General features: G+C 41.9%; 1 protein-coding gene across 2 annotated transcripts in view; it reads right to left on the minus strand.

Moving 5' to 3' along the window:
• Nucleotides 1-2,481: 2,481 nt before the first annotated feature.
• The window catches only part of MTX2 (metaxin 2), a 35,344-nt gene continuing 15,326 nt past the window's right edge, over nucleotides 2,482-22,499 (minus strand). Inside the window, exons 2-10 of one of the 2 annotated variants that reach the window (XM_033167553.1) lie at nucleotides 22,339-22,386; nucleotides 21,250-21,296; nucleotides 12,847-12,919; nucleotides 9,362-9,438; nucleotides 6,533-6,625; nucleotides 6,098-6,136; nucleotides 5,613-5,738; nucleotides 5,001-5,077; nucleotides 2,482-2,998 (exon numbers count right to left, since the gene is read on the minus strand). In XM_033167553.1, coding sequence (XP_033023444.1) covers nucleotides 2,788-2,998; nucleotides 5,001-5,077; nucleotides 5,613-5,738; nucleotides 6,098-6,136; nucleotides 6,533-6,625; nucleotides 9,362-9,438; nucleotides 12,847-12,919; nucleotides 21,250-21,296; nucleotides 22,339-22,386 — 791 coding nt within the window. In that variant the 3' untranslated portion in view covers nucleotides 2,482-2,787. Of the gene's footprint in view, nucleotides 2,999-5,000; nucleotides 5,078-5,612; nucleotides 5,739-6,097; nucleotides 6,137-6,532; nucleotides 6,626-9,361; nucleotides 9,439-12,846; nucleotides 12,920-21,249; nucleotides 21,297-22,338; nucleotides 22,387-22,499 lie in introns of those variants that run through there. The other variant, XM_033167561.1, reaches the window with a different exon arrangement.

The following is a 22,499-nucleotide window of genomic DNA, read 5'->3' on the forward strand; positions in this document are numbered from 1 at the left end:
GGCACTCCTGTCTTCTACTGCCTCCCGCAGTTTGGCCAAACTCATGCTAGTCGCTTCGAGAACACTGTCCAACCATCTCATCCTCTGTTGTCCCCTTCTCCTTGTGCCATCCATCTTTCCCAACATCAGGGTTTTTTCTAGGGGGTCTTCTCTTCTCATGAGATAATAAATAGATAATATTAATGAAATTAGTGGACCTAACTTACTCATGCACACTAATTTCTTCATTTTTACTCCAAGTAAATCTTAGTTGAGTATCACTCATGGACACTGACCATCGCACTGGTTTGCAATTGCATCGCCTCCTCCTCTAAGTCCTCTCCTCTCCTGGGCTTTTTTCCAAGCAATCAGAGACTGTACCTGTGTGTAGCCTGCCACTGCTCCGCCCTATTCAGCCCTCTTCTGGTTCTGGGAGATGTGGGGAGGGAAACTTGTCACAACAGGAGGGGAAGACGCCTGTGACTCTTCACCAGCCTAACTCATCTCTGCCTCCTGGCCTCCTTCCTCCCACGCACCTGCTTCGGCTTCTGCCTCCAATTCTGGACGTATCTCTGCCACAGACTCTCCCAACTTCAGCTTCCAACAGCTCCTCTTCCCCATCTTTTCCCTCTGACCACTTGTTGCCCCATCACCGCTCCCTGGGCTCCCTGAGCCTTCTTCCCTTACTGGTTCCCCAGCTAGTTCCTCTCATCATTCTTCTACATCCAACCAGCCCATGACACCGTCCGGTAGCCTACTTCCACCCCTTCCTCAGCACAATTTAAGCTGCCAAAGGAACCAGGAAGGAGCACAAGCATTGTTCTCAAATGAAAGGAGCAGTCTCCTACATGGGCACACTGCTTTAGGAATCAGGCAAGTCTTCAAGGAAAGGAATGACATCCATGCAGGCCTCTTCTCCACTGTTCACAGGAACATGGACAAGTTGGGGATGGGGAAGGGGTATTAGCAAGTGCCGGGGGGATTGGGCAGCAGAGTATGGGAAGCCTTTCCTGCAGTGCAAGTAACAACCTGATTAATCAATTGTCGGTCTAAACTGCAGCCTAAACCTTTAATGGATTAATTATACTGATGAAAGATTACAATCAGTGGTATGAAGTGTGCACAGCTTCCATTTCTTGCTGCTCTAAGAATACATTGCAATTCAATGCCGCTTCCAAACTTTGTTATACGGCAGTTTGATTGGGTTTCAAAATTAATTTTCCAAACTTCGAAACCCTAAGCTTTTTAAACAAGGCATGCACTCAAGACAACATGATTGCATTAGTTATTGGAATGCCACTTCCTCCGAATTAAAAGAGCATAGGAAGTACTTAGTCCTATATCCTTTGAACAAGTGTTCCTGATTCTTAACCTAATTCAAATGGTGTGTTCTGATAACTCAATTAGAGCAACGGAAAATGGGGTGATGTGGGGGACTGAGAAGGCAGCTTAGTTTACAAAAATATATATATTTATTCGCAATAGTCTTACAGCCTTGCAGCTCATCTTCCTTTAGTTATTGAGTTTGCAACATAATTCACTCATCTCCATATCCTTAAGTGCAGTCTGAGTGGCTCAAATAGATTTGTGCATGCTTTATTTGCTTATAATAGATCAGTATTCTCTTGCTAAATCGTTTCTAGATAGCTGGGATTTCTAATCTGAAAGACACTTCCAAACTGAGTTAATGCATAGTGTCAGACTTTAAGAAGAAGTTAAAAGGTTGATGGGATGCTGCTGAACAAGACATACAGTCATTTTCTGCTGCAAATTGGCATCCAAGAGATTACTGGTGATTCAAACAAGAAACATATCTGAACAACACCAACACAAGAAAAATAACAACAAAGAGAGCCACCACGTTACATAAAGAATAAAATCAACTGGACATGGGAAGCATAGGCTTATGGTGGTTGTTCCATATTTGAATAATTATTTTTCTATGAAGAACTCAAATCTGAGCACTTTAAAAAACAACAACACGGAAAACACCTTTGATTTTGAGTGACAAAGCTGAGCTAGCTGGGTTTATCAATCTGAGAAGGGAGTGCTCTGAATGGGATTTGATGGTTCTATTTTGATTAAGTTTTTGAGAGTTTGTTTTTAATCTAATAATCCTCAAGCAGGGCAAAGCCTAAATGATCAGCTAAACCCAACATGTAATAAACAAGATTTAGAGGAAAGGTTAGCAAACTCTTATTTGCATACTGTGCTTATTTACAGAAATATACAAAAATTAAGGCAGAGCAGAAACTTCCATGGTACTTCAAGCCATGGAGGAGAGGAGATGAGGCTAGGGTGTTTATTAAATCTGGCCTGTAAGAAATTTATTCTTAATCCTTCTCAATGATGACTGGTTAGATATAGAAGCCCAAATATTTTATTCTGGGCTAATTTGAATCATGTATTCAACTTTTAACTCTAAAGAATAAAATGAAAATTGCTGTAAGAATCTGGAGACCCTAAGAGAATGCAAAAGGAAAGATTACAGAAAGGCTTATGCAGAGTTGTCATAAATTTTATTGTTGTTGGATTCTGGTACAATGTTGTTTTTCAAGGACACTTTAGAGTTACGTTAAAACAGCATGCAGGCTAATATTACAACAAAGCCCACTCTAATTATTTCATCATAATGTGTGTTTGTAGAATTAGTCACAAGGACATTCTCTTTCTTGGGCTACAACAGTTTTGGCAGTTTTCAAACAGAAAGTGTGCAGTGCATCCAATTTTCCAAAGTCGTTACTAGTCTCTTTTAAACAATGCAAAAATCAAAGATCCGTTTGCCAAATTTCTGCCACCAAAGAACATTCAGGTCATCAATGACCGCCTCAGCGTCGGAGATGGAAGAGTTGCCAAGCTGTCTTTGTCGTGCCCCTCAAAGTAGTGCTGCTCTATTCTTCTGCAAAATGCAATGAGGTTGCTGTAGCCTTTCACTTTCTCCGATAGTTCGTCACTGATCAGCTGAGTAGTAAGGATTGTAAACAGATGCCCAAACACCAAAGCATCTAATTCAGTTGGCCTAGGAGTAAAGGGAAAACAATAGTCTCAAAAGAGACAAATAAACCATTGCATTTCACACTAAGCATCAGTAGAAGCTCAACATATAGACCACAGAGAGTGTTTTAAATGACAAAATTCTTCCGGACACCATCAGGGAAGGGATCTATAAGAACAGCAACAACCCTCAGGGAAGGATCATTGTTCAGTGTACAGTGGTGCCCCGCTAGACGAAAATAATTCGTTCTACGAGTGTCTTCACAGAGCGAATTTTTCGTCTAGCGAAGCAGCAATGGAGCGCGGAGGTTTTCACGTCAAAAATAAAATAAAATAAAAAATTCGTCTTGCGAGGCAGCCCCATTGACATTTTCGTCTTGTGGGGCAGCCTTCCGCTAGCGAATCCCTTTCGTCTAGCGAGTTTTTTGTCTAGCGAGGCATTCGTCTAGCGGGGCACCACTGTATATACTTTGCATTCAAAGATCCCCACATCCAGCCCTTGGTGTTTCAAGGTAGGGGTGGGAATTTCTCCTGCCACAAACCCTGGAGAACCACTAGCAATCAATGCCATCAGTCCCGAGCTCTATGGACCAGTGATCTGACTTGGTAGAAGACATCTTCCTATGTTGTCTACTACCTCTCCTGGTTCCTCTGCCACTGGGGCAGGCAGGGGACAAGACTTGCGGGGCCTTTCTGTGCTCCTTTGTAAGGGTTGGAGAGCTAGTAGACTAGAGGCAGACTAGACTAGGCTGGCACATTGGGTAGCTGGTTATTAGGCAGTCGCTGCTAGTTTCAAAAATTTGCACCTTTTTGCTCTCTGCATCCCACCCCTATAATCTAGAGCAGTGTTTCCAAAATATGGGTATCTAGATGTTTTCAGACTACAATTCCCATCATCCCTGACTGCTGGTCCTGCTAGCTAAGGATGATGGGAGTTGTAGTCCAAAAGTAGCTGAAGGCCCAAGTTTGGGAAACACTGAAGTGGAACACAGCTGGCCTACATTAAATGGGTTTCTCTGGTTTTTTTGGACTACAAGAATGACATTTATGAACTGGAGGGGAATTAGTGTTTGGAGCTCAAAGGAGTAAAGGCATCCACAAAATAAAAATATGAACCCATTTCTACTCTTTGCTTCGGATTTGGATCTCAAAGCAATTTCCACAGCGTAGGAAATAACAGAAGCAGTGGCGATAGCACTTCCACTCCGGGAATACTCCACACACCTCACATTTTATCATCAGTGTAACTTGGGCTTCCTAGTACTGGAATCATTTTTGCATATTCATATGCGGCTGTACCATTCTCAAAAGCAGTATTTGAACTTCGAAACCTACCAACGTATGGTCAGAGCAATCCTAAACCCAGCCAAGGAGTAACAGGGCTCAAATTAAACTATCTGTACATACCACAGACCTATACCGCACAGCTTCCTTTTGTGGGTCACAGGGGCTATCTGCAGTAAACATTGCCAGTGTTTGGTTGATAAACTATGGCACCCTTTAGATCAGGCTTCCTCAACCTTGGCCCTCCAGATGTTTTTGGCCTACAACTCCCATGATCCCTAGCTAGCAGGACCAGTGGTCAGGGATGATGGGAATTGTAGTCTCAAAACATCTGGAGGGCCGAGGTTGAAGAGGCCTGCTTTAGATGTTGCTGGACTACCAGCTCCCCTCAGTCCCAGTCAGAAGAGCAAACAGAGATGATGAGAGCTGTACATCTGAGGAGTCACCACAATGGCTGCCCCCAAGCTATAGGGTGAGAAAGTATTTCCCCCAGCCTCGGCACAGTCCTAGTTCCAGCAGTGCAAATAACGCCTGGTTTGCCCTTGGATGTGGCTCAGATAAGAGTGGGTGGGGTGGTGGGAAAGATGGGAAGGACGTGGCAGCACAGACTCCCCACACCCATTCATTTGGGAAAGGAGGTGCAGTTTTTGGGTGGGGAGAGGGATTGCCTCCCTAGGCTCAATAAGCACCCCACAACCGTCAATGACTAAAAACTCCTTAATATAAATATGAAAGCAACTTACTTCTTATTGAAGAAATACTGCTGTGTTCCAAGCCTTTGAGAAAGGGCTTGGCAACACTGATCTACGTCTTCTAGCACCTAAAAAGGCAAACATAAACAGAAAGCAGAATGCATTCATTCATTCATTCATTCATTCATGGATGGCCAGGTGGCTACAGGAACATACAAAACCAGCTGCGTGTTTAGAACAGATTGTAGATACCGCAGTAATTTGCAGGTGGAAGCTGAAGTGACACGCAAAACAGCTTCAGGTATGCAGAGATTCATTTTTGTGCCCAACGTAGTTCGTTATTCTGGTATAGACACTGCATGTGCAACATGAAGCAGCTCTTGGGGATTTCTCAGCATACATTGTTTTTGTAAAACAACAACAACCAAAGAAACAATAAAAAGAATAGGAATGACCAATACATTTGGCACGTTTCTATAGCTGTAGCTAGTCTTTAGCCAAAATACGTAGGGTCACATCTCTGTGCACATTGGCAACTGCTCTATGATTATGGATTACAGGTGTGTATGTGTAAGAAACCAACACGTCCTTGAAGCCTTGTTTTTTGATATTTATATTTCATTACTATATGAACCATTCAGGTTTGGCGCATGAACGACTGACCTGATCAAGCGACTTGCTGCCCCAGCCAATAGCTTTCATTTTACGTCGGACCTCCCATTGTTTCTGGTAGGCCAGAATACGATTCAGGGGCCAAGGATAAGGAGATCCATATCTTGGATGGGTAATCTTTAAAGTGGAAAAAAACTGTCACTTTTACTACCAAAAAAAAAAAAAGATGCTGTGGTTTTTATTGCCACGGCACTGTTTTCGTACACCATTTCATGCAATTATTTATAACTTGCAGCTAAATAAAAAAAAAGCTTTTAAAATTATATTAAAAACATTTTCACTTTGAAACCAGCGCATCCAGTAATGGCATAGAGCTCCCCCAAAATGTGTATGCAAGCAAAATTAAAGTGAAAAAAATATGGTATCATTAGTGGTATAAACCTCTATGTTTCATTTATGAGTAGGGACTTGCAATTGTGAGCAAAAGTGTTTTCTCATTAAAATTTAATTAAGATAAATGTTGCAGAATCACTCACCTCCTGGACTGTAGCATCATCACACCACTGAAGATACAGCTAGGAAACCAAGAAATACTAAAATTTCATAACATGTAAGGTTACACAGACAGCTTATTCCTCGCAGCTTTGTCTTCCCTCCCTACCAAGCAAGCCATTAATAATCATATTTAGAACACAGAAAGGTGGTTGCCAGTTCTGTCATGGAGCAGGCACAAAATCCCATCTGACAGAGAAAACGGAATTGAGATTGCAATATGTAAATTAGCGGCGTGCTGTTTTTTGAACCTAGCTGGAACTGTAAGCCCACCCTTGTGTTTTATTAAAAAATAAAGTAGGTAGGAACTCGCTTGCAGCATCACAAAGAAAACAGCATTCTATTCCCCCCCACACACCCTCCACTCCCCAATATCATTCATTTCACAAGACTGACAAATTACTAGTGTTTTGCCATACCTCTGCTGTCAAAAGCATATTATTGACTAATTCCATGTAGGCTTTCATCTCAGCTTTTTGGACTTCATCCAACCCATCACTAAGTGAATGGCCCTTAGGCAAGGAGAGAGAGAGAAAAAAGAGAGGGGGGTGAGAAAAGGAAGGGCAGGGAAAATGATCCGTTTGGGTCCTTTCCAAAGCCCACTCAAGTCCAGGGCTCTGGCTCACTCCAAAAGCTCCCTACATTGCAACATTACACGTTAAAATGCTGCTTTGCAGATCATAAAGGCAACTGAAGTTTCACAGAGAAAAATGAAACGAATACTGCAATGTTCCTATGGTGGTACCTTGGAAGTCAAACGGAATCCGTTTCGGAAGTCTGTTCGACTTCCAAAACGTTCAGAAACCAAGGCGCAGCTTCCGATTGGCTACAGGAAGCTCCTGCAGCCAATCGGAAGCTGCGTCGGACGTTCAGGTTCCAAAGAACGTTTGCAAACCGGAACACTCACTTCCGGGTTTGCGGCGTTCGGGAGCCAAAACGTTTGACCTGCAAGGCGTTTGGGATCGAAGGTACGACTGTATATATACACAGCTCTATAATAATTCTTATATATTTACAAAAAGTACTGGGCAATTCCCTATTACTGTGTTCTGCTTGTGCAATGGACTTCTGCTTGCTCAAATGGGTCTTCCCACCTCTCTCCACCCACCTTGAAAACCCCATGCACCCCAAAAATCTGATCCAGGGAGTTGGGGAACCCTCCAGAACAAATGTGGAGGTTGAAGACAAGAGGGAAGCGAAATGAAATCCTGTCGCATCTGCTAGTGCAATGCTGGATCCTATAGTTTGAAATGCAATATTTTAAAGCTGAAAAGCGCAAGGTACACCAGTATGCAGGATTTCCAACTAACCGCCTGTTTTGCTTCTGCTTTAAAGCCAAGTAGCCTTTCTAAATACCACAGCCTCCTTGTAAATAAACCTAAGTAAATTATGATGATGCAGATGCCTTATAAAAATGCACTGGCATTGATCCACAGGGCTAAAGAAAGAAAGCAGGAATCAACGTGAACATTGATTACATAGAATTTTAAGATTTAAACAAAGTGAATCTCTGTTCCGTAAGAACTAGTGTGTGGAAGCCAAGGAGTAAGTGCAACTTCCAGGCCTGCCAAAATGGCAGGAACCCACGTGCAGCAATCTTCTAGACAGAGTGCAGGATCAGAAGGGCTACTGGAACTTCAAAGGCCACCATCTTCAAATAACTTTTCCCATTCAGACAACATTCTAACACATTCCTTTGATAAAAACAGCAGCGTTCTCTCATATATATATATATATATATATATATATATATATATATAATTGTCAACCTATAGTATCTCAAACTAAAAAGACAGACAAGTAACTACTGGAATAAACCATGATGAAATTTGGTCACGGGGACAGAATTAGCCAAAAGGCTCCAGAAAAAGGACAAGGAGACATCAAAGATATATGCTCGTCTACTAGATGCTTAAATGACTCTTAGTTGAAATAAAAGCACACCTCTGAGCACTTCAAAGTAACAGGAAGGAAATCAAACATTTTATTTTATTGTTTCTTGCATCTGGCTCACGGACCCCTGATGCCCATCCATGGACCCTCTAGGGCAGTGTTTCCCAACCTTGGGCCTCCAGCTGTTTTTGGACTGCAACTCCCATCATCCCTAGCTAGCAAGACCAGTGGTCAGGGATGATGGGAATTGTAGTCTGAAAACAGCTGGAGGCCCAAGGTTGGGAAACACTGCTCTAGGGATCAATGGACCATAGGTAAGAAACCAAGATACAGATGTTAACTAGCATTCAGGACAAGGTGGAACTTTGTAGGACACCACAGGACAACTCCCATGGTGCCAAACAGCAGTCTCCCATAATGACTTTCTGGAAATGAAAGTTGAAGAAGAGTCACTGAAACACGGTACCCCCAACCCCTTCTCCCTCTCTCTACAATATCGACAGGCTCCAAGAACTCAAGGAGAACGAACATGGTGACACTCCCCACATATCTGTCCTTGTTGTTGTTCAGTTGTTCAGTCGTGTCTTACTCTTCGTGACCTAACTAATATCTGTCCTAACTAATGTTATTAACCAGGGTTCACCAAGATGGTTTCAGTGCCATGACCAGGTCTGAAGAAAGACTGGAATGAATCCAAGTGATCAGCTTCCTCTAAGCATACCTGAAGCTGTACCACCTGTGGGCACCTCTTTCTGAGAAGGAAGCGCTCAGAAAAATACAGGTGCACACATGAATGATATATCCAACCCCCTCTGGTCCAGAGAAAGGACAAAAACAAAAGCATTTCATGTTACCTATTTTGTATTCATTCATTCATTCATTCACACACACACACACACACACAATCTGTCCCTGTCTCTGTCTCTCTCGCACAGGCAATATTTCACACCAAGAAACGATTCTGTCCTGGATTTTAAGGGCACCAGATTTACTTAGCTGACGAGAAAAGAATAAGGGACATGACAGAGGAGTAAAATCTTGCCCTCAAGAGTTAAAAAGTTACAGCTACAAAAAATAACCTTCTGCAGATGTGAGCCTGGAAAGCTCTCCCTCCTTTCCCCTCCTCTCTCTGCTAAACTGGAACCTTTCCTAAAGCTTATTAATAAATTATTTTCATTATGAGCCATTAGAAGAAGCCTTACTATGCAAAATAAATGATGCTATCCTGTCTTCTAGAGCTCTGGTTCTACTTTATTAAGTCACTAGGATAATTTTATCAACACAAACTTAATTAGCACAACTGCTAAAACAAAAATTTGCTGAGGAAAAATAGGTTTCGTGTATATGCACCTTACCTTGGCTTTTACAAACTGCACAATGGGGCCAAGTTCAGAAACAACTTGATTTCCTACGTGAATAAAGGGCACTTTCCCTGCGAGTGAAAGAAGAAGAAACAGCACACTTTTAACTCATTGATGTAATTAAATCTGAGAGGTTGCTAGATGAAATCAGCAAGAATTCAACAAATGCGGTGTTGGGGGGTGGAATGTGCCAAAGCTTTTGAGCCTTTATAGCTAGTATGGAAATTATACTTCTGGCATTTGTTCCAGGCAATGATGGCGGATCCCACCCTAATTATAAAGCCCCGTGAAACACAAACGCTTGGAAGCAATTAAAACATGTGGATCATTGTTGGATATCTGAATCCCTTTGTGACCTTTTGCAACGAGATGATCTCCATAGCACTCATTCTGTAATCTGCACAGCCCACCCTGACCCTCTGCATACCCGACAAGCAGAATCAGGGAACTCCGGACTGAACACCCTCAGCCACATACCCAAGAAGTAGATGGGCATCTCCCTGCCAAAGCTTCCCATGCTTACTTCTGGTCAAGTGCCAAAATCACAGCACAGAAATGTGGGGGATGTTTGCTACAGCGCACCTTAAAAGAGTCTTCAGATATAGCACACAACTGATCTGCTACGTATCCTGATATTCCACCCATTTTTGTCTCTAATCTTCCTTTATTTATATTATTATCTGCTGCTCATATGTTAACTCCTACTTGCAGGTTAAATTGAATATTCTAGCCTTCAATATTGTTGTGTGTCAGTTTTGTCGAGGTATCACCACTTAATGAGGTGAACTACACCCATTAGGTCACCCACTGAGCTTCATGGCTGAGGGAGGATTCAAACCCTGGTCTGATTGTGTGAGAGCTGTCAAACAGACATGGCCCTCCAACAACAGCTTGGCTTTAGTTACATGTATATCCTTTGGTGCTGCTAAGCTGGAGAAAACAGAGCACAGAAAGGAACTTCATAGATATCTGAGGTTGAGATAGTATGTAATCCTGACACCCCTGCAGCAATCAGTCTGTTTGGTGAAGGACTTCGTTCCTTGTTCTATTTTTTTATTGCTGCCGAGAAAGAAGATTGAATGTTTTAAAGGCATAATTGTCACATTTGCAAATCATACCAAACCATGGGTAGTCAATGAGGTGCCCTCCAAATAATGCTAGACCACAACTCCCATCATCCCTAACCATTGGCCTTGCTGGCTGGGGCTCATGGGAATTGGAGTCCAGTGCTATTCATGTTCCCCACTCCTCGTTTGGTGCAACTCTTGGACTTGTCTGCTCCCCCTGCTCCTCCCAGGCAGAGGAGTTAGTAAGCTTTTGGTTTCTGGTTTTGCTTAGCCACAGTTCGTCTTTCAGTCCCAGCAGAAACACTGTAGCTAACATTAAACTATGGCTTGTTTGAAACAAACCAACTTGAAAATATGGTTTTGCATGACATGCAAACACAGCCCCTGAATAGTTAATACTGTCTAGCTGTCTATAGAGCTTTACTCAGGTTCAAAGTAGCAGTCACAAGAATCGATGCATCTGCACTATGGCATGCATTGCAAAAAGAATGCAGGGTCTTTTTGAGCTTACAGACCTCTCAATGGTTTTATCGATCCAGACTTTACTTCCACAAAGCTACTATATAAAGAATGGTCTTTTGGTGTTTCTGCGGCAGGAGTCAGCGTTTCAGTGCTCTCAGAAGGCTCTTAACAGATGGACAGAATAAAAGCAGAGCCAACCATGAAACCCTCAGGAACAGAATCCCATAAAAGGGAAGAGGCTTTCACAGTCAAAAGGTGATAACTCTTACTCAGAGTAGACCCACTGAAAGGCATGAACAGTACTGAGTTAAGTCTGTTAAGCAACAGAGACTCCCCTCTTGGTTTCAGGTCCTAAGGAAAGGAAACACCCAGGTGATAAATTTAGGGGGTTGGGCACACTGTTTCATTGAGTCCACTCCTGCAATACTTCTAATCAACTCAACTGATAAAGACCCAACTCAGATGTTGCAGTTGGCATAGCTGGTTTACTACAATCAATGCACACAAGTGTGCAACTATATTTGCCTTGGGCTGGGCACTTCCATGTTTCTAGCTCTGTAATAAAACTCCAGCAATATGGGAAACTCCTCTCTGATAATAAACAATATCACTCATGGGTGCTCCCTCTATAAATTAATTTTTATCATTATATCGTCCTCTACAAGAGATGAAGTCTGCGTCCAGAAACAGGGTCAATTTCCAATCAGTTGTCAAAGCTCCAGTTGTCTATGAAGGGAGAAGCAAATGATATTCAGAAAAGTCAGAAAAGCTGGTAGGAAGAGTGAAGTCCTTTGCAATAATTTGGAGCTGTGAATGTACCGTATTTTTCGCTCCATAAGACACACTTTTTTCCTCCTAAAAAGTAATGGGGAATGTCTGTGCGTCTTATGGAGTGAATGTGTGTTCCCTGGGGCGGAATTGCCCAGGGGCCAAAAGCAGATCGTGCTTTTTTTTTTTTTACAAAGAGAGGAGGTGTTGAAAGGAAGCCGCTGAGCAGCAAGCAATTGGGAGAGAGATAAGGGTCGCTGGCTCCTTTTCTGGCCCCGCCCCCTTGCCCAGGCCTCCATTGTTGAATGTTCTGCAGAAGGAGGCTGTTTGTTTCCCCAGCGACATGTGACTGGCTGATTAGATTATCTGTATGAAAACTGTATAAATGGCTCCCTTTCCTTTCCTAAAGAAGCTGCAGAACTGTGAGTTGAACCCCATAAAAACGGGCCTTTTCCTCTTTGCAAAAGAAGCTGCATAACTGTGAGCTGATCCCCTCCCCAAACAAGGCTTTTCCTCTTTGCAAAAGAAGCTTCACAGCTGTGAGCTGATCCTTTAAAAAATGGGGCTTTTTCCTTTGCAAAAGAAGCTGCACAACTGTGAGCTGATCCCCCCCCCAAATGAGGCTTTTCCCCTTTGCAAAAGAAGCTGCACAACTTTGAGCTGATCCTCAAAAAAATGGGGCTTTCCCCCTTTCCTCCTCTAAAAACTAGGTGTGTCTTATGTTCTGGTGCGTCTTATGGAGCGAAAAATACGGTAATAAAACTGCACCAAACCACCACAAAAGGGTCGATGCACGTCAATTCTCAAGCCAGCCTCAGAGGCTGGCCTGTTTTTCATCAAATTCTAGCTGCCATAACTTCTTGTACTGGTTTGTCAGAGAGGCCCCTTCTAAGTTTTTCCAATATCTAGCTCTCCATGGGCTCCTTTTGAAGTTAAAAATCAGACTCTCGCAACCCCATTCACTATGATTTGAATCATTCAGTACTTAAACACATGGAACTGTCTGCCTTGGCCCTAAGCCTACTGTTATAATGCAAGCAAATAAAAAGGTAGAAACACATTATTTTCATTCCTTTCTAGCAGAACAAGATGCAAGCTCACATGCATTCATGGTCTGCATGATGAGATACTGTTGCCATAGTTTCCAACCACAGGTGTAATGTAAATGAGTGTTGCACTTACCAGATGGGGACATATATTCAGCATTTGCCCTACAAACCACCTGGACTGGCAGGTTGCACATTTGCAAAAAGGCCTGAAAATAAAGCAGGAAAAAAATGAAAAGATTGCACTGCTTATCTGAAGGCAAAATTTTTTAAAAAATAAATTGTCAGGAGTTTTAACCTAAAATATAGGTTTTTCTAAAAGTTGGTTGCCAAAGCAGGTGAATATGGGACTTGTCAGTACAAGGTCCCAACATTTCGCACATCAAAATCCCCATTTTTACTACTCTAGTTGCTGTTGCAGCAAATACATTAGTATCGAAGATGGTCTGTATTCTTTATTCAATAACTTTTGCATAACCAAGACAGCCTGCTGTTTTAATGGCCTTTGAGTAAGTTTAACTGGTTTAAATTGTAACGCTTCAACATTAATGCATTTTTTTAATTGCCGATACCTTAGTGATTTGGATTAATTTGTGAATAAATTTGTTAGCTAAATGCAGATATCGGCGACTGTTCTCATTTTCGACAAGAATACTTTTCATATGTTTAGAAAACTTTGTAATTATTATGCTTCTGCTAGCTTGCAAGTAGGGATTTCGATAAAATGAAATATATTTTACATACTCAAGATCGTTTTTAACACTTGTATATACTGTTTTGGTCATCTGCTTTGAGCATAATCCGGATGAGCAGCATGCAAATAAATTGTTGGCGACAATTATATTCCCTTTCTCTATACCATACTGAAAATGAGACAATTTTAACATGAAGTGTGTTTTTGCTAACTGTCTTTCACTTATTGTTTCATACTTCGTTTGTTATATCTCCTGGTTTGGAAGTAATGATTCCTGCAGCTTTAAAATGAATGAATGAGAACACAACCAGTGCAAACATTGCTGCTTTTAGCTATCCTTCCAGGCTTAAATCTATTTCCAAACAATGGTGATTTTTTTCATCCAACTCTACCCACAAACTAAATAGCAGCCCACTTTGCATTTAAACTTATGAAGCACAGAGAAATGTGCTCTTTCCCCAACACCAGTTGTCAAGCATGAAGAGTGCTCAGCCTATAGAATAGGAAGGTGACATGCACCTGTGTCCCCTAACTAGTCAGCTGAGCTGCCTAAAGGCTAAATCCTGGCTCTACAAATGGACTAGAATCATTAAGATCTGAAACTGTAGATCGGAGGACCCTGGACTGTGAGACATCTGTTTGGCCTCTTCTAGCCAACCAGAAAGGTGTTGTTTGTCTCTCCTGAAGCCCCTGGACAGAAGCTCCACATCTGAAGCCAAGTCCTGTCTAGGTTGCGCCATGTGGATCAAATCCCAGAGGGGGCTCTTTTGCCACAATAGAAAATTAGGGAGACACAAATGAAGAGAAAGGTGGCAGTGAAGCACTTTGGCTAACACCCCCTTTGTGCCCTGGTCCACAGATTCATGCACAGTAGCAAAGCATAAGGAGCTCCACAAACATTCAGATATGGGTTAGGCAATGATGGGAGATAATGTGCCCCTAAAGCAGTGATGGCCAAACTTGGCCCTCCAGCTGTTTTTGGACTACAACTCCCATCATCCCTAGCTAACAGGACCAGTGGTCAAGGATGATGGGAATTGTAGTCCCAAAACAGCTGGAGGGCCGAGTTTGGCCATCACTGCCCTAAAGGAACAAGGGTACATGTACGAAGCTGTTTTCTGGGTTTTTTAAGCTGCACATGATCGATCTCACAAATATATTGAAACAGATTCAAGTTAAATCATATTGAGTAATATTTTAAACGCAGCTCCAGAAAAGGCCAGCGTGACAGGGGAGGAAAAAAAGGGGATTTGCTTTTTCCTCTTGTTCTCCTCCATGAAAAGCACAACAAAGGGGAAGCTGGATAATGACAACTGAGGGATTATTCTCCAATTTATCTGGGGTGGAAAAGCGTGTCTGAAAATTTAAAAAAAAAAACCCAGACAAATGTACGAAATATTCCAGCTTTCCTATCAAGCAGTAGCAGACCCTGTAAAGTGAAAAGTCTGTCTGCAATTATAAATGAAAACTGTTCAGTATCGTACTTGGAGTGACAGATTATATTCCTAATCCAGTTATGGTAATAGCCACATTTGTAGTTTAACATAAATTAAGAGTTTAATTGTATTTGTGACTACTTTAAACAAAGTAACAAATTCCTTTGTACCTGTAAATGTAATTTATTGCAAAGCCAAGTTCATTTTCCAAAACAATCTATTTTACACTGCACTGGAATGCTGCTATAATGGTATAATGTAATTCCTGCTGCAGAATGTGAGAAGGGTAGACTCACTGGTAACACAGAGGAGGTTTTGAAGATAAATGAAGATGCTATTCATTCAGGGGTAATTTCATCTTAGAACCATATGAAAGATGTTTCGCTCAGACACAGTGGATGCCTGGCTAGGGATTTCAGTCTATTTTCAGCTACAATGTAATGTTGTTAAATCGATTATGTTGATACTGTATTTCTAATCATGAAGAATTCCAGCTATTATTCTGGTTAAAGAATAGATTGTCAGGCTTTCATTATACTGTTTTCTCTCTCTCTCTCTCCCTCTAGTGAAGAGCAACAAGCACAGTTTCAGGTCACAAAGTTGAAATTATAAATTCACATTACAAGTCGCAGATCAGTAAAATCAAGACCAGGTTGCCGGCAGAGTTGTCTTTTTTTTCTACATAGTAATACATAAAACAGTCTTCTATTTCATTGTTAACAAAAAGCAAGCTGGTGGCCTTCAAATGCATCCTGAGACTTCCTCTTACATGGCAACATTTTCCTCAATCATGTTTCTGTTTCAGGGGAACAGAGGGGTCCCTCAACACTGGTACACAATGCAGTTTGGAGCACTGCAAGGAATACAGTTGTGCTAATATCGTGGTCTCCTATTGCCTAGTGCATAGGCCACCCTGTTGCATTGACTATGTAATATTATGGCCCACATTTGAAAGGACTGGGGCTTTTTCAAATACTAAGTGGCAGGCGACATACACAGCTGGTTAGAAGGACCTCAAAGCTGGCTAGTGGACGGGTGACATACTCTGAAACATCTGGCATTCAATTTGCTGCACTGCCAGTTCCAAATTATCTCAGGTAGAAGGGGCTACAAGGGAAATCTTCCCAGGCCTGTGGGATATGACTGCCTGTGCTAAGTGAAGTGTTGGGTGAGACTCACTATAAGGAAGCCCCTTACAAGATATCGCTCCCTTCAAATACATACACACTGCCCAGGCTTGCGCCCCAGGGAGGTCACTTCGGTGCTGCTAACACAGCAGTTTGACTTCACCCCCGGAGACGCACTCCATTCTCCCTCAAGTCAGAAAGATGCCAACAATGTTATTACAGAGTGTTCCTAGTGATAAAACTGAACTTCACTAGTAAATGAATGGTAAGGTAAAGGTAAAGGGAACCCTGACCATCAGGTCCAGTCGTGTCCGACTCTGGGGTTGCGGCGCTCATCTCGCTCTAATAGGCTAAGGGAGCCGGCGTTTGTCCGCAGACAGCTTCCGGGTCATGTGGCCAGCATGACAGAGCCGCTTCTGGCGAACCAGAGCAGCGCACGGAAACACCGTTTACCTTCCTGCTGGAGCGATACCTATTTATCTACTTGCACTTTGATGTGCTTTCGAACTGCTAGGTGGGCAGGAGCTGGGACCGAGCAACAGGAGCTCACCCCGTGGCAGGGATTCGAACCGCTGACCTTCTGATCAGCAAGCCCTAGGCTCTGTGGTTTAACCCACAGCGCCACCTGGGTCCCTCCAAATGAATGGTATCTGGGGCCTATATCAAACTACTATTGTGTATTCTAATGAAGCTGGCTTTCAACTCATATCTTTCTGGGGGTAGGGATAAAAAACAGAATGGTTAACTTTGGGTAACTTTGGACTCAGTATGAAAGGGTTGTGGCTTTTGCTATTGAGCTATCTCAAAGTTTGGAACACAAGGACTAGTATGCCTGCAATGGAGTTACAGGTAGAGTATGAACTTTTGCGATCCTGGATCATTTAAACTCCAGTATTTGGATGTAAGGTAAAGGTAAAAGGTAAAGGACCCCTGGACGGTTAAGTCCAGTGACTATGAAGTTGCGGCGCTCATCTCGCTTTCAGGCCGAGGGAGCCAGCGTTTGTCCACAGACAGCTTTCCTGGTCATGTGGCAGCATGACTAAACCGCTTCTGGCACAACGGAACACTGTGACGGAAACCAGAGTGCATGGAAACACCATTTACTTTCCTGCCACAGTGGTACCTATTTATCTAATTGCACTGGCATGCTTTCAAACTGCTAGGTTGGCAGGAGCTGGGAAAGAGCAATGTCATGGAGATTCGAACCACTGACCTGATCGGCAAGCCCAAGAGGCTCAGTGGTTTAGACCACAGCGCCACCTGCATCTCAATATTTGAACGTATAGCATTTCCGCCCCCACCACCATTCACTCTAGAGTGCAACAAAACTTATTTACCTTTGTATTGAAACTCACAAATTAACATCTGAAGAAGTGTGCATGCACACGAAAGCTCATACCAAGAACAAACTCAGTTGGTCTCTAAGGTGCTACTGGAAAGAATTTTCCATTTTATTTCACAAATTAACAGACACACACACTCAGAGAAAGAGAGAAGGGTTGAAACACCACAGATTAATCAACGTCCTGAGTCCCTTTCAGATGCTCAGGAGTATTGGTACCTTGCAGATGTATGACAGAACGTGTCCAGGGATGGGGAGACAAAGCCTGCCACTCTCTTCCTAAATACTTTCAGAAGCTCCCTCCTTCCAAATGTCTGAAAGGGGCTCTTATTGTAAATGGTGACCTTCCCAACCAGCTGCCTCCAAATGTTATTAGACTGCAGCTCCCAGAATCCCTGACAACTGACTCTCCTAGCTGGGGATCCAAGGATACCCCGGAGACATCAGGAGCCATTCTGGTGCCCAAGCATCTTAACTTGGTCACAAGTGGCTGATAGCCAGGTGCAAAATGTGCCTGGCACCTGGCAATTTTTGTATGGCCTGGCCATATATCAAGCAGCTCCACGAGAAACACATTCCACATTATGGGTGGTATGCAACTAAGTTTCTCATCAATCTAACCAAGATGTAAGCAGAGAATGGATCGTTTTGTTCTGTGAACCGCCCTGAGACCTCCGGGTATAGGGTGGTATATAAATTCAGTAAATAATAATTACCATTGTCTCCACCACAACATGCAAGTCTGAACATCAGAAAGAGATAACCAGACTGATATTTTCATTAGTCATTGCTTAAAAATAGCTAGTAAACTAACGTTAACAGATTGGAGCAATATTATTATTTAGAAAAATAAGTGTGTTGTTTTTTTTAGGAATCAGCAGTATATTCTTAATACAGATTCTTAAAACAGATACCATCCCCTTACATCAAAGAAAATTGTTCCATAAAGTTTAAAATCAGATATCTGTTGAAATCATATTTATAGTCATGGCTACTATCAGCTGTCAGACCAAAGAATATTGAAGATAAAGAAGTTCTTTTAATATATTATGGTTAATTTATCATCTAAGTGACATGTGTAGAACAACAGAATGGAAATAATCAAACAATATACTCCTTCGGGGGGGGGGAACCTTGTTTTAAAAAGATTATTATGCTGATGAAGATAATTATTAACACTTGCTCTATATACACATGTGTATTCCGAAAACTATAATATATGGTTTAAAACTTTTAATGGTGTAATCTACTTCTTTATCCAAGGATTAGTTAAAATGATTATATATTACACTAATATTTGCTTATCAAAATAACAGCACTTTCCACATTAGTGGAAATCAATATTATTAACTACAATTGCGCCCCATAATTGTGGGTGCTTGTGATCAGTGTCACCCATCAAAATTAGTATTATATATGTACTTTATTCACTTCCCCCATCTAACACCCCTTTTTGAATTAAAAGTTGAAAAACACTTTTTTAAAAGAATGCAGCATAGTTTTACTAACATGTAAATTTCTTGCTTTTTTCAAACATTTCTCTGAATGTGACTTTTTATATTTTTGGCTTTATTATTGTGTATTACTTTTAATAAACCTTTACATCTTTGTATGCCTTCTGATAAGCACAATCCTGTACGTGTTTACTCAGAAGTAACTCCCCTTTAGACACAGTAGGTCTTATTCCCAAGTACATGTGCCTAGGATTCCTGCCTCTGTGGGACTTACTTCTGAGTAGTCATGTATAGGATTATGCTGCAAATCTCACTTAGTTCTTATATATTTACTTGTCCTAGATCAATGTCCAACGAGTGGACTCATTAAAATCAATAGACTTTCAAGTCCATTGACTTCATGAAGTCTACTCTTGAGTATGACTAAGGCTGGCTATCACCCTCAGTTTTTGGTCTTTTTTTACATTTCACGTAGTTTGCTTACATTTTAAGAGTGTCATTTTAATACAGAACATGGAAACATTTCAAAACGATTATGAACTTTGTTTTTTCAGCACTGCAAACAGTTACATCAATGTTCCCTCCACCACCACCCCTCCTATTTATAAATGAGAAAAGAGAAAACGAAACACCTTTTTAACAGCGCTGTTCAGCTCTGAAGAGATTACTATTATTACTTATTGAATTTATATATCACCCTATACACAGAGGTCTCAGGGTGGTTTACATCTGTTTCAAATTCCAAGTACAGTGGTACCTTGGAAGTCAAATGGAATCCGTTCCAGAAGTCCGTTCAACTTCCAAAATGTTCCGAAACCAAGGCGCGGCTTCCTATTGGCTGCAGCCAATTGATTGAAGCTCCTGCAGCCAATCGGAAGCCGCATAGGATGTTTGGGTTCCAAAGAACGTTTGCAAACTGGAACACTCACTTCTGTGTTTGCGCCGTTCGGGAGCCAAAATGTTCGAGTCGCAAGGCGTTCATCAACCAAGGTATGACTGTAGTACAATTCCAAGTAGTATTAAGTTTGTATCTGCTCCCTATGGTACATTAAATATCCTTTTTCACTTTGACTCTGGCTCAGTTTGCATGTAATGCTAATCCAAACCACTTCTTCAGCAAATGCTTATGGAATAACTGGGCATTCTACCCAATTTTAACTGTGAATAAGGCACCAGAGGCTGCTAGTTCTTGCATATAAACTTTTACAGAGTATAAGGGTTTGATTTTGTATACAAATACTCCTCTGAATGCAAAAGCATGAACTTGGGGGGATCAGCTATAAAATATAGCAGAGGATAAATATCCAAATGACATCAGTGGGAAGCCAACATATATGGAAGGGGTGTGTGTGTATAGAAATATTATTGTCTGTTTATTTATCTCCTTGCACACACATCCCAAGGCAATAGACAGAGGGCAATAAAAACAGCTAAAAAATAGTTTATAACTATGCACAAAATAGCAGCAGATAAAAAACCCCACCAATACTAAACAGGCACTCATGGCAGAGACCTGTTCATCTGGCTAGGAAGGCTGGGGTTAGTGGGTGCCTGTTGTAATTTGGCAGAAATGTTGTTCCACGGAACAAGGGTGGGCTAAAGATTCCTGCATTGCAGGCAGTTGGACTAGATGATCCTTGAGATCCCTTCCAACTCTACAATTCTATGAGTCTATGAGGGGAAGCTACACTTAAGGCCCTGCTTTGAGTCAGTGCAGATTGCAAGACATCTAATGCTGTGCTCGTAGGGTTCTGGATAAAAGACATGAGCTCATCCTGTGTTAGGGACAATATTGCCACTTGCTACCTTGTGTCCTGCTGCTTCTCTCTCAAAAAGTACGTCTTGTCGTGGATGATCAACGGTCCCGTTTGGATGCCATGGCGAGCCATAAACCATGGCTTGCCATGACAGAATGGCATCCGAGTTCATGCTACCCAATTATCCATCAGTGCATTCCTCTCCTAATGCAAGAGGAAGCAGCAAACCATGAGCCAGGACTTAATGTGATGCACAGCGACTGCGACATTTCTTTTCAAAGAAACCACAATCTGAATCCAAGGTTTGTTCTTGGCTTCCGGGTCATTGCACGCTTGGAGAGAAACAAGCCACAAGGGCTGGTTCGGACCTCACGGAATGCCAAGGTTCGTGGTTTGTTATTCCTACTCATGCAATAAGCACGGTGGGAACAATTCGGAAGCACGCATTGGCATACTACTCTTTCACAGTAAGCCATGGTTTGTGGCTTACTACGTTGTCTAGACGCAGCTGAAGTGCAATAAAAAATTTTGCTTCACATTTTTGCTACGCCTCCAGAGAGAAAAGAGCATTGCCCGTGTACATCCAGCGGGAACACAATACAACACAACAGTGCAAAAGTCCTTTTCATTTCAGTAGGGCATGCATTAATGAAACGTTCAGTGGATGGGGCCAGTTATTCTCTGATACATTAACATCTGCCAAGTAGGAAAGTAGAACGATGCTTTTACCTGAACAGCAAGACAAGCAGCATTATCAGAAAGCAAAACTTGTTCGTCTGTAAAATAAATAAAGTGCAGGACAATTATTGGGAATAATGGCTCCTTCCCCAATGGATAATTGCAGATCATTTGGGGGTGCAAAAATAAATGGTGTACAAACATAAGGAGACAAACTGATTTAACACGAATCACATGCCCCATTACATTAATGTAGCTGTAGGAAGCCTGTGGTCTCAGAAATATTTCCTTTAGCTCTGCCCTGCAATTTATCGTATGGTCCCAACAGTTAAAATCCCTAACCGATATGCATGTGTGTGTGTGTGTGTGTTCTCGTGCGTGCACATGCCTTGGGCTTTTTCTTTTTAAAAAAATAAATAAAAGGGCAATTATTCATTTCCTAATAGAAATAAAAACAAACAACTTCATAATTCCTCTTGCTAAAAGTAAAAGCATACAGAAATCTATCTATATATATATATATATTTTAAAAAACCAGCTTGCAGTTAATATTGCGCACTGTGTCTAGGTCTGTCACACAAAAGAAAGATGACAAGTACACAGCAATAAAAATCCCATGCTTAGAAGACTAGGGCTGCTACCTATTAGTCTTCATTACTTTGCAGTCTTCTGACAACTGTAGCAGGCTGCTGAGCCCCAAATGGGGGCCATAATGTGATCTGATGATATATGAAGAGCTGCTAAAGGGAGCCTGAACCATCCTAGCCTATACATTTTAACAGTTCCTTTTTACCGGGAGCCCACTTTACCACAAGACTTCAAAAATCTGCTGCCTCAGCTATTGGCGCAGTAAATCTGCCAACTGGGCCTGCAAACCACATCATTTTACACTGCCTACAGCAGCCAATATAATGAGTCAATAATAAACCAAGGACCTTATAAGGCCATGAATAGCTGGCTTATATTGGCAGATACAAGTTTAGCAAAACCTATGGCCGGACGACCACCACAAAGGATGCTCGTTTTAACAAGGTTCTTTCTCCCCACTTACCCACCCACCCCTTCGCACCCGCCAGGCTCCAGTTAATTACATTGCTGCATATTTAATGATGGCCCCCATTAAGTGCAAAAAATACTCACCTTTCAGCGGCTGATACAATGCTGCATTCTGAGGCCAAGGTTCTGCAGCTGCAGAAGGAGAGAGAAAACAAATGGATTCATTCAGAAATTAAAGAAGCCAAAATGAGCATTAGTCATTAGGGTTTTTTATTATTAAAAACAAAACAAAAACACCGGAACTC

Source organism: Lacerta agilis, chromosome 1, assembly GCF_009819535.1.
Source record: "Lacerta agilis isolate rLacAgi1 chromosome 1, rLacAgi1.pri, whole genome shotgun sequence".
Lineage (NCBI taxonomy): Eukaryota > Metazoa > Chordata > Lepidosauria > Squamata > Lacertidae > Lacerta > Lacerta agilis.